This window comes from Cetorhinus maximus, unplaced genomic scaffold, assembly GCF_964194155.1.
Source record: "Cetorhinus maximus unplaced genomic scaffold, sCetMax3.hap1.1 HAP1_SCAFFOLD_605, whole genome shotgun sequence".
NCBI lineage: Eukaryota > Metazoa > Chordata > Chondrichthyes > Lamniformes > Cetorhinidae > Cetorhinus > Cetorhinus maximus.
The window spans coordinates 138,146-150,000 of NW_027596547.1; the positions used below are offsets into that span (position 1 = coordinate 138,146).

Consider the following 11,855-nt stretch of genomic DNA (forward strand, 5'->3'; position numbering starts at 1 on the left):
CACCTTTAAAGTAACAAAAATCCCCAGGCCGCATCACAGGAGCACCATCTGGAAGTTCCCCTCCAAGCCAAATATATTGGCCGTTCCTTCACTGTCTCTGGACCAAAATCCTGGAACTCCCTTCCTAACAGCACTGTGGGTGTACCTACACCACATGGACTGCAGCGGCTCAAGAAGGCAGCAGCTCACCACCACCTTTTCAAGGGGCAATTACGGATGGGCAATAAATGCTGGGCCCAGCCAGCGATGCCCACTTCCCTGTGAACGAAGAATATATATATCATCGGGCAAGGTTTGAGCCACTTTAGGATATATTAGAACTGATACTCGATCAAAGAGGTCAGTTTTAAAGAGCTCCATCTTAAAGGAGGAGAGAGAGAGGCGGAGAGGTTTAGGGAGGGAATTCCAGAGCTTAGGGCCCCAGGCAGCTGAAGGCCCGGCCGCCAATGGTGGAGCGATGGGAATCAGCGGATGGTCAGGAGGCCGGAATTGGAGGAGAGCAGAGATCTCGGAGGGTTGTAGGTGCTGGAGGAGGTTACAGAGATAGGAGGGTTGGAGGGGCTGGAGGAGGTTACAGAGATAGGGAGGGTTGGAGGGGCTGGAGGAGGTTACAGAGATAGGGAGGGTTGTAGGGGCTGGAGGAGGTTACAGAGATAGGGAGGGCTGTAGGGACTGGAGGAGGTTACAGAGATAGGGAGGGATGTAGAGGCTGGAGGAGGTTACAGAGATAGGGAGAGATGTAGGGACTGGAGGAGGTTACAGAGATAGGGAGGGTTGTAGGGACTGGAGGAGGTTACAGAGATAGGGAGGGTTGTAGGGGCTGGCAGAGGTTACAGATATAAGGAGGGCTGTAGGAGCTGGAGGAGGTTACAGAGATAAAGGAGGGTTGTAGGGGCTGGAGGAGGTTACAGAGATAGGGAGAGTTGTAGGGGCTGCAGGAGGTCACAGAGAGAGGGAGGGTTGTAGGGGCTGGAGGAGGTTACAGAGATAGGGAGGGTTGTAGGGGCTGGAGGAGGTTACAGAGATAGGGAGGGTTGTAGGGGCTGGAAGAAGTTACAGAGATAGGGAGGGTTTTAGGGGCTGGAGGAGGTTACAGAGATAGGGAGGGTTTTAGGGTCTGGAGGAGGTTACAGAGATAGGGAGGGTTGTAGGGACTGGAGGAGGTTACAGAGATAGGGAGGGTTGTAGGGGCTGGAGGAGGTTACAGAGATAGGGAGGGGTGTAGGGGCTGGAGGAGGTTACAGAGATAGGGAGGGGTGTAGGGGCTGGAGGAGGTTACAGAGATAGGGAGGGGTGTAGGGGCTGGAGGAGGTTACAGAGATAGGGAGGGTTATAGGGGCTGGAGGAGGTTACAGAGATAGGGAGGGGTGTAGGGGCTGGAGGAGGTTACAGAGATAGGGAGGGGTGTAGGTGCTGGAGGAGGTTACAGAGATAGGGAGGGTTGGAGGGGCTGGAGGAGGTTATAGAGATAGGGAGGGTTGGAGGGGCTGGAGGAGGTTACAGAGATAGGGAGGGTTGCAGGGGCTGGAGGAGGTTATAGAGATAGGGAGGGTTGGAGGGGCTGGAGGAGGTTACAGAGATAGGGAGGGTTGCAGGGGCTGGAGGAGGTTACAGAGATAGGGAGGGTTGGAGGGGCTGGAGGAGGTTACAGAGGTAGGGAGGGTTGTAGGGGCTGGAGGAGGTTACAGAGATAGGGAGGGTTGTAGGGGCTGGAGGAGGTTACAGAGATAGGGAGGGTTGTAGGGGCTGGAGGAGGTTACAGAGATAGGGAGGGTTGTAGGGGCTGGAGGAGGTTACAGAGATAGGGAGGGTTGTAGGGGCTGGAGGAGGTTACAGAGATAGGGAGGGTTGTAGGGGTGGCAGAGGTTACAGAGATAGGGAGGGTTGTAGGGGCTGAAGGAGGTCACAGAGATAGGGAGGGGTGTAGGGGCTGGAGGAGGTTACAGAGATAGGGAGGGGTGTAGGGGCTGGAGGAGGTTACAGAGATAGGGAGGGGTGTAGGGGCTGGAGGAGGTTACAGAGACAGGGAGGGTTGTAGGAGGTTACAGAGATAGGGAGGGTTGTAGGGGCTGGAGGAGGTTACAGAGATAGGGAGGGTTGTAGGGGCTGGAGGAGGTTACAGAGATAGGGAGGGTTGTAGGGGCTGGAGGAGGTTACAGAGATAGGGAGGGTTGTAGGGGTGGCAGAGGTTACAGAGATAGGGAGGGTTGTAGGGGCTGAAGGAGGTCACAGAGATAGGGAGGGGTGTAGGGGCTGGAGGAGGTTACAGAGATAGGGAGGGGTGTAGGGGCTGGAGGAGGTTACAGAGATAGGGAGGGGTGTAGGGGCTGGAGGAGGTGACAGAGATAGGGAGGGGTGTAGGGGCTGGAGGAGGTTACAGAGATAGGGAGGGGTGTAGGGGCTGGAGGAGGTTACAGAGATAGGGAGGGTTGTAGGGGCTGGAGGAGTTTACAGAGATAGGGAGGGGTGTAGGGGCTGGAGGAGGTTACAGAGATCGGGGGCGGGTGAGGGGGGAAGGGAAACTTGAGGTTGGAGTTCCAGACTCTGCATCTGGGTATCCCAGCACCTGACAGCCCGGTTCCTAAAGTGAATCCCAGCGTTTCAAAAGCCTAGAAGACCCTTTCCTGATACAATGGCTGCCCCGATCTGAAAGTATTGTTACTGTGTGGAGGGAGGAGATGGTGGGACTCTCGTACTGGTAATAGCAATGGCACTGGTGATGAACAGGTCCTCGTACAGGAACTCCCAGTTACCCAAGTTACTCGAGATCTGAAAAGGCAAGAGGAGAGACAGATTAGAAAGGGAGGGAGTCAAAGGACCTGATACCCCAGTGAGCACAATCGCTCCCTCTATATATATCCCAAATATTAAGTGTCCCATGGGATGGAACTTGAGCACAAAATCCAGGCCAACACTCCCAATGCAGAACCGAGGGAGAGCCGCACTGTCGGAGGGTCAGTACTGAGGGAGTGCTGCACTGTCGGAGGGTCAGTACTGAGGGAGTGCTGCACTGTCGGAGGGTCAGTACTGAGGGAGTGCCGCACTGTCGGAGGGTCAGTACTGAGGGAGTGCTGCACTGTCAAAATGTCAGTATTGAGGGAGTGACGCACTGTCGGAGGGTCAGTACTGAGGGAGTGACGCATTGTCGGAGGGTCAGTACTGAGGGAGTGCCGCACTGTCAGAGGGTCAGTACTGAGGGAGTGCCGCACTGTCGGAGGGTCAGTACTGAGGGAGTGCCGCACTGTCGGAGGGTCAGTACTGAGGGAGTGCCGCACTGTCGGAGGGTCAGTACTGAGGGAGTGCTGCACTGTCGGATGGTCAGTACTGAGGGAGTGCCTTCGACTACAGAGTGCATCGCAGCTGAGCCTGCCTCTAGCCCTTTCAGATAGAGGCTGTGGGTCAGGAGCAAGGCTGTTTCTGAAACTCAGGAATTGAACAGAGGCTCTGTTAGCTCCCGGGTGAGATATGTGAGCGAATGCAGAAACCCAAAGCTCTGATACTCACGTAGTAGAGAATGAGGACACTGACATACTGGATCATGCTGTACAGAGCCATGTACTTAAAGGCACAGAAAGATGTGACCAAAGCTGCACGGCCCTCCCTGTAACAGAGAAAACGACAGCTTAAAAAACAGGTAGATACAGAGTAAAGCTCCCTCTACACTGTCCCCATCAAACACTCCCAGGACAGGTCCAGCACGGGGTTAGATACAGAGTAAAGCTCCCTCTACACTGTCCCCATCAAACACTCCCAGGACAGGTACAGCACGGGGTTAGATACAGAGTAAAGATCCCTCTACACCGTCCCCATCAAACACTCCCAGGACAGGTACAGCACGGGGTTAGATACAGAGTAAAGCTCCCTCTACACTGTCCCCATCAAACACTCCCAGGACAGGTACAGCATGGGGTTAGATACAGAGTAAAGCTCCCTCTACACTGTCCCCATCAAACACTCCCAGGACAGGTACATCACGGGGTTAGATACAGAGTAAAGCTCCCTCTACACTGTCCCCATCAAACACTCCCAGGACAGGTACAGCACGGGGGTTAGATACAGAGTAAAGCTCCCTCTACACCGTCCCCGTCAAACACTCCCAGGACAGGTACAGCACGGGGTTAGATACAGAGTAAAGCTCCCTCTACACTGTCCCCATCAAACACTCCCAGGACAGGTACATCACGGGGTTAGATACAGAGTAAAGCTCCCTCTACACTGTCCCCATCAAACACTCCCAGGACAGGTACAGCACGGGGTTAGATACAGAGTAAAGCTCCCTCTACACTGTCCCCATCAAACACTCTCAGGACAGGTACAGCACGGGGTTAGATACAGAGTAAATCTCCCTCTACACTGTCCCCATCAAACACTCCCAGGACAGGTACAGCACGGGGTTAGATACAGGTTGAAGTGGAGGTTCTAGCACCTACTTGATGAGGATGGGGACACACTCGATGGTCGGCAGTTTCGAAGTGAATGGTGAAGCCACGGACGCCTCCAGCTGCGAGAGCGAGATTCCCACGTGGGCCGTCTTCAAGGCCTGTGGGAAAAGAACCAAGGTCAGGGGACAGAAAGTCACAGGGAGAAGGGGGGAATTCACGGCGGTCAGCACGTCTAGCGGCGAGAGCCATGGCCAGCTCAGGGGGGCCGGTGGGGCATCCACCAGGACTGTGGCTACGGTGCGGGGGCTGGTTACTGTGCGCAGTTTGGGAACGGGGTGTTACAGATGGTGTTGTGGGCTTCCTAACTCCTGATACATCTCCATACACACCCCAGTCCCAATGGAGGGTCAACTGTGACCTATACCGACTGGTGGAGAGCAGAGCAAAGAGAGAGAAACCAGTTAAGAGAAGGGGGACATCCTCATTGTTAATCTCTTGTCGCTTACATTGTTAAAGTTTGTTAATGTCAGAGGGTGTCAGTCTGTGGAATTCTCTTCCCCAGAGGGCAGTGGAGACTGGCTCTGAGTTAGACAGGTTTTTGATTGGCAAGGGAGTCCAGGTTTTGCAGGGAGCAAGGGCAGGAAAGTGGAGCTGAGGCCCCAATCGGATCAATGGTGGAGAGGGATGGAAGGGCTGAATGGCCTACTCCTGCTCCTAATCCTTGTGTTCTCGTGTGTCAGCCAATGAGAGGGTTGGGTTCAGCTGTGATGCCCGACGTGGCCGAATAGCCTCCAGGAAAGTAAGAAGAAGAATTAGGTTGGGTAAACTCACCCCGCAATCATTGGCTCCATCGCCACACATTCCCACAACGTAACTGTCACAACAGAAAGCAAGACAGAGTGTTACTGGGCCTGTGCAATGGAACACAAGCCTCCTTAATCAACCAAAAAATCCAGCCAACAATATCCATGGTCAAAATTTTAATAAAATTCATTTCATGAGATCGGCGTCGCTGGCTGGGCCCAGCATTTATTGCCCTTCCCTAATTGCCCCTTGAGAAGGTGGTGGTGAGCTGCCTTCTTGAACTGCTGCAGTCCCTGTGGTGTAGGTACACCCACCGTGCTGTTAGGGAGGGAGTTCCAGGATTTTGACCCAGTGACAGTGAAGGAACGGCCGATATATTTCCAAGTCAGGATGGTGAGTGACTTGGAGGGGAACTTCCAGGTGGTGGTGTTCCCCATGTGTCTGCTGCCCTTGTCCTTCTAGATGGTAGAGGTCGTGGGTTTGGAAGGTGCTGTCCAAGGAGCCTTGGTGAATTCCTGCAGTGCATCTTGTAGATGGTACACACACTGCTGCTACTGTACGTCGGTGGATGTTTACAAAATATTTGCATCTTAAAACTCCAAGAGTGGAAGGTGGGCTGCTTTTCGGGGGGGCATTCGGAGGATTGGACAGAATTGTGCCCAGTTCAAAGCTGATCGGCCATCTCACCCAGTGAGATCTCGAGGTGACTGGTGTGAGAAATGGAGAAACATCACCTAAATCGAATAGTGCAGGGTACCAGCATGGAGAGCTGGCTCCCTCTGGCCTTTACCAGATCTCAGGGCTGAGATTTCACAGGTTCAAGGCACAAGGAGCCTGTACCAGGAGCAGATTGGCTAAGACCATCACACCCGCTGTTTGAGCTGTGATCTGAGTGCATAGCACAGAGCGAACGCTGGTCGAATGTACTGGGTTCGCATTCAACATTCGGGCTGCAAGGTCAGGGTTCACAGTTAGTCCTGGTTGCTGCTCCTGTCCCAGAGAGATAACAGCCCCACCTTGCATTTATATAGCACCATCAATATCGTAAAATATTCCAAGGCGCCTCACTGGCGAAATGATCAGACAAAGATTCCAAGTGACAGGAGAGGTTAGGACAGGTGACCAAAAGCTTGGTCAAAGAGGTCAGTGCTCAGATGCGTCATAAAAGAGGAGTGACAGAGAGAGAGACGGAGAGATTTAGGGAGGGAATTCCAGAGCTTTGGGTCCAGGCAGCTGAAGGCACGGCGGGGGAGTGATGGGAATTGGGGGATGCTCGGGAGGCCAGAATCGGAGGAGCAGAGAGATGTCAGACTCGGACAGGAGTCTCGAGAGGCACTGATGTCTTATCCAGGGGCTGAGGGAAGATCCTCAGGTGTAGTGGTAATATCACTGGACTAGTAATCCAGAGGCCCAGGGTAATGCTCTGGGGACATGGGTTCAAATCCCCCCACGGCAATTTAAATTCAATTAATAAATCTAGAATTGATGGTGACATGAAACTATTATTGATTATTGTAAAAGCCCATCTGGTACACTAATGCCCTTTAGGGAAGGAAATCTGCTGACCTTACCCGGTCTGGCCTACATGTGACTCCAGACCCACAGCAACGTGGTTGACTCTCAACTGCCCTCGGAAATGGCCGAGCGAGCCACTCAGTTCAAGGGCAATTAGGGATGGGCAACAAATGCCGCCCACATCCCATGAATGGATAAAGAAATGACGGGAAATCAATCAATGGAAACTGCCCCGATACTAACATCCCAAAAGAAAACAGCACACATTTCATAAAAAGATTTGTAACTCACGCACTCAAGACTTTGCAGAGATTTGATGAGTTTGGTTTTCATATCTGGCGACATTCTTGCAAAGACTGTGCCGTACAAGGTCACCTGTGGAAAAGAGGAGAGGGAGGGGGAGAGAGTGAGACAGATTTTCACAGAGAGAGAGGGAGTGAGACAGAGAATTTCACAGAGAGAGAGGGAGTGAGACAGAGAATTTCACAGAGAGAGACAGAGAGAGTGAGAGGCAGAGAGTTTCACAGAGAGAGACAGAGAGAGTGACGGACAGACAGAGTTTCACAGAGAGAGAGACAGAGAATTTCACAGAGAGAGTGAGAGACAGAGAGGGAGAGAGAGACAGAGTTTCACAGACAGAGAGAGAGTGAGACAGAGAATTTCACAGGGAGAGAGAGAGACAGAGAGAGAATGAGACAGAGAATTTCACAGAGAGAGAGAGAGAGAGGGAGAGAGAAATAGAGAGAGAGACAGAGTTTCACAGAGAGACAGAGAGTGAGACAGAGAATATCACAGAGAGAGAGACAGAGAGAGAAGGGAAAGACAGAGAGAGTGAGACAGATAGAGAGAGGGAAAGAGGGAGAGAGAGAGTGAGAGTGCATGAGAGAGAGAGCGAGACAGAAAGACCAAGGGAGACAGAGAGAGAGGCAGCCAGAGAGATGGAAAAAAGGGGGAGAGAGAGATGGAGATATAGGAAAGGGAACGAAAAGTGATGGGAATGTGTGTATAAAGGAGGGAAAAAAGGAGCAAAATAAAGGAGAAGGAAAGGAGGGAGGGAGAAAATGAGTAACAGAGAAGATAAGATAGTGGTGAGAACGAGAGGGTGAAGAAGCATATTAATCAGTTTGGTCAGTGAGAAGCCTCTTCCTCCTTTGTGGGGATCGCTGGTCAGGGCACTCACAATCTGAGAGTCAGGCCAATCACAGAGGCTCGGCCCCTGAGTCCCTGATTCCTCTCTCTCTCCCGCCACTTAGCACTCTTCTGTCCGTCGCTGGGATCAGGGATCCAGAGGTGCTTCCAGTGTACCTCATCTCACAGGCTACTCTTCAGTCACAGCTCAGCGAGTGCTGCTGAGATATTTGACTGTGGGAGGCAGCACAGTCCCATTCCACCCTGTCCCCAGCGGCCTGGGAGCGGTCGGGGAGGGAGGGGCAGTGGGGGGGTGATTTCCAACGGGCAGCGACCAGAAGCGGGACTGGCGGACAATCCTTCCCCTCTTCTCTAGCCTGAAAGAAACCGGGGTTAATGATGGCACCCATGGCTGCTGCCGTATCTGAGACTGGCTTAGCCGGCCCAGGCCCAGGCCCAGGATCGATCCTCGTACTGGTCAGAGTCACAGTGAGAGCTGGGGTTACCAACGCTCCACCAATTAAACTGAAGTGTCCACAGGTCAAGGGTTAACCTCCTGGGCTTTGCTGCAGGACCCTGGATTCTGTCGATAATTTTCTTCGTTGGTTTGGTCAGGATTGGAAGTGGGGAGTTACCAGACAGGAGGCCTGAGGCCTGCAGCCACTCATTTTTGCAATTTTGTATTTTTTGCATTTCATTTCTGGTTTGCTCTTGATTTTAAGCCTATATTGAATATTTGTAAAGTTACTTCGATTTATAACTAAGCATTATTGTGCTTTGGCTAAGTCAGATAATCAGGGGAGGCGATGGCGTAGTGTTATTGTCACTGGGCTAGTGTTCTAGAGAGCCAGGGTAACGCTCTGGGGGTCTTGGTGTGAATCCCACCACTGCCGATGGTGAAATTTGAATTCAATAAAAAAAAAAATCTGGAATTAAAAGTCCGATGACGACCATGAAACCATTATCAGGAAAAACCCATCTGGTTCACTAATGTCCCTTTAGGGAAGGAAATCTGCCAACCTTACCCGGTCTGGCCTACATGTGACTCCAGACCCACAGCGATGTGGTTGGTTCTCAAATACCCTCTGAGCAAGGGCATTTAGGGGTGGGTAATAAATGCTGGCCTAGCCAGCGGTGCCCACATCAAATAAATTTATAAAAATAATGAATCAGTAGTGATATTATTAACTGTTTTCCCAAGACTGGCCACTCACAACTGGTTTTTCGTACATTGATTGCCCCGATGAAAATATTATGAAAATGAAAGTTGTCTGTGTGTAGCAGAAGTAATTTTTCTTCCTGCATTCAATGACCCTTTGACTACAAGCCGGGTTCATGAATAACCTTGAACACGGGGTGGGCAACTACGGTGTGGAATCGGGGGATGGATACACAACCTGAGCGATGGCAGGGTGGGAGACACTGTTAAAAAGTGCGCACACAGCTTGAATATTGCGCTGTCTGCAAAGCCTTGCAGAGCCTGTGAGGAGAGTTTGATAAGGACTCCATCTTCACTGGAGCCTTGTTTCGAGGAAGTCTGAGTGAAGCCTCGAAAGGCTGGAATGGAGCCAGGAATTGGACTGAAAGGGGCACAGAATCCAGCATTCGGCTCTGCAAGCCCTAGTGGATTAGTCAACCACTCGAGACCCTGGGAGGTCAAGGGGCCGCCGACGGAGTGACTGGCTGAAGTGTCCACCCCAGCATAAGGATATTCGGAGACTTGGTGATGTGTGAACCAAGGGGAATTTCACCAATTTGGGAAGCAGTCATGAACAGACCAATTTGGGGTTAACATTTGAAAAATAGTATGTACAGGAGATATTTGTAATATGATATGTAGAGTGTGTATGTAATGCTGTCTTTCTTCCCATCTTTTTATGTATATGTATTTTTATCTTCCTTTCTGTGAATATTATCCTTCTTTCATTTTTTACATCATTAATAATTGTTTAATAGTTGTCAAATAAATAATTGCCTGGTATTGAGTTATTCATTCCTGATTGTCCAGAGTATGAGAGACCCTCACCACCTTACAGAGTCACGTCTTTTAAATTCATTCACAAGATGTGGGCGTCACTGGCTGGGCCAGTATTTATTGCCCATCCCTAATTGCCCCTTGAGAAGATGGGGGTGAGCTGCCTTCTTGAACCGCTGCAGTCCCTGTGGTGTAGGTACATCCACAGTGCTGTTAGGGAGGGAGTTCCAGGATTTTGACCCAGCGACAGTGAAGGAACGGCCGATATATTTCCAAGTCAGGATGGTGAGTGACTTGGAGGGGAACTTCCAGGTGGTGGTGTTCCCATGTGTCTGCTGCCCTTGTCCTTCTAGATGGTAGTGGTCATGGGTTTGGAAGGTGCTGTCTAAGGAACCTTGGTGAATTCCTGCAGTGCATCTTGTAGATGGTACACACTGCTGCTACTGTGTGTCGGTGGTGGAGGGAGTGAATGTTTGTGGATGGGGTGCCAATCAAGCGGGGCTGCTTTGTCCTGGATGGTGTCGAGCTTCTTGAGTGTTGTGGGAGCTGCACTCATCCAGGCAAGTGGGGAGTATTCCATCACACTCCTGACTTGTGCCTGGTAGATGGTGGACAGGCTTTGGGGAGTCAGGAGGTGAGTTACTCACCGCAGAATTCCCAGGCTCTTACCTGCTCTTGTAGCTACAGTATTTATATTGTATTTATAAGTGATGAAAACTCCAGGAATATATCCGACTAGAGTTGGCTAATCCACACCGAGCGAACCACTTACAGTCTGTCCACCTGATTAACTTGACAGCAAAGCTTTGGAGACTTACCTTTGGGAGAAGTTCTGGAAATTTCTCTTCAATCACCAAAAGCGAGGGGCCATCGACCACAAAATGGATCCTTGGCTTGGATTCAGCTCCAGAGACAGGAATATTCTGCAGTTAACAAACACACCAGTATCCCCATGAACCCCACTCAACTAAATGGCAGACCCCCCTTTCAGAATGAAACACTCCCAGGACAGGTACAGCACGGGGTTAGATACAGAGTAAAGCTCCCTCTACACTGTCCCCATCAAACACTCCCAGGACAGGTACAGCACGGGGTTAGATACAGAGTAAAGCTCCCTCTACACTGTCCCTATCAAACACTCCCAGGACAGGTACAGCATGGGGTTAGATACAGAGTAAAGCTCCCTCTACACTGTCCCCATCAAACACTCCCAGGACAGGTACAGCACGGGGTTAGATACAGAGTAAAGCTCCCTCTACACTGTCCCCATCAAACACTCCCAGGACAGGTACAGCACGGGGTTAGATACAGAGTAAAGCTCCCTCTACACTGTCCCTATCAAACACTCCCAGGACAGGTACAGCACGGGGTTAGATACAGAGTAAAGCTCCCTCTACACTGTCCCCATCAAACACTCCCAGGACAGGTACAGCACGGGGTTAGATACAGAGTAAAGCTCCCTCTACACTTTTCTAAGATACACTGAAGACTCCCCTCTCCTGGACACTTCCATTAATTGCAGCAACTGAAATCTTCTGCAAAACTAAAATTCCACAGTGACACATCCGATTGAGATTAAATGTGTATGAGCTACGGCTTTAACAGAATTACAGATCCAGTTACCATTTCAGACTGGGCCTCCGATAAGAGACCGGGTACAATAAATAACTTCAGCAATGTACAAAACCATCAACTTCAACACTTCTGTTAAGCTCGTAGAGTCTGAGAGCGTTCCTGTCGTATCTTTGATCTTCTTAATGCATTTCCCCATTTCCTTCTGAACATATTAATATCAGAATGAAGGACTTGTATTTATGAAGTGCCTTTCAACACCTCAGGCCATCACAAAGACCCTGCAGCCAACGAATTGTTCTTTTTTTGAAGAGCAGTCACTGTTGTAATGCAGGAAATACTGCAGCCAATCAGCGCACAGCAAGATCCCAGAACCATATCTGTTTCAGTGGCATTGGTTCATAAAGTGCTGTCCAAATGAAAGGGCAGTTTTTTCGATGAAGCAGGGGCTGAGGGACGGGGTTAATGGGACGAAGACG

General features: G+C 50.9%; 1 protein-coding gene across 1 annotated transcript in view; it reads right to left on the minus strand.

Moving 5' to 3' along the window:
* LOC144674283 (polyamine-transporting ATPase 13A3-like) overlaps nt 1-11,855 on the minus strand; it is a 61,410-nt gene that overhangs the window by 10,183 nt on the left and 39,372 nt on the right. The window contains exons 20-25 of the mRNA XM_078535708.1: nt 10,623-10,727; nt 6,997-7,076; nt 5,214-5,256; nt 4,431-4,540; nt 3,505-3,601; nt 2,697-2,769 (exon numbers count right to left, since the gene is read on the minus strand). Of these exons, the coding sequence (XP_078391834.1) occupies nt 2,697-2,769; nt 3,505-3,601; nt 4,431-4,540; nt 5,214-5,256; nt 6,997-7,076; nt 10,623-10,727 (508 nt within the window). The remainder of the gene's footprint in view (nt 1-2,696; nt 2,770-3,504; nt 3,602-4,430; nt 4,541-5,213; nt 5,257-6,996; nt 7,077-10,622; nt 10,728-11,855) is intronic.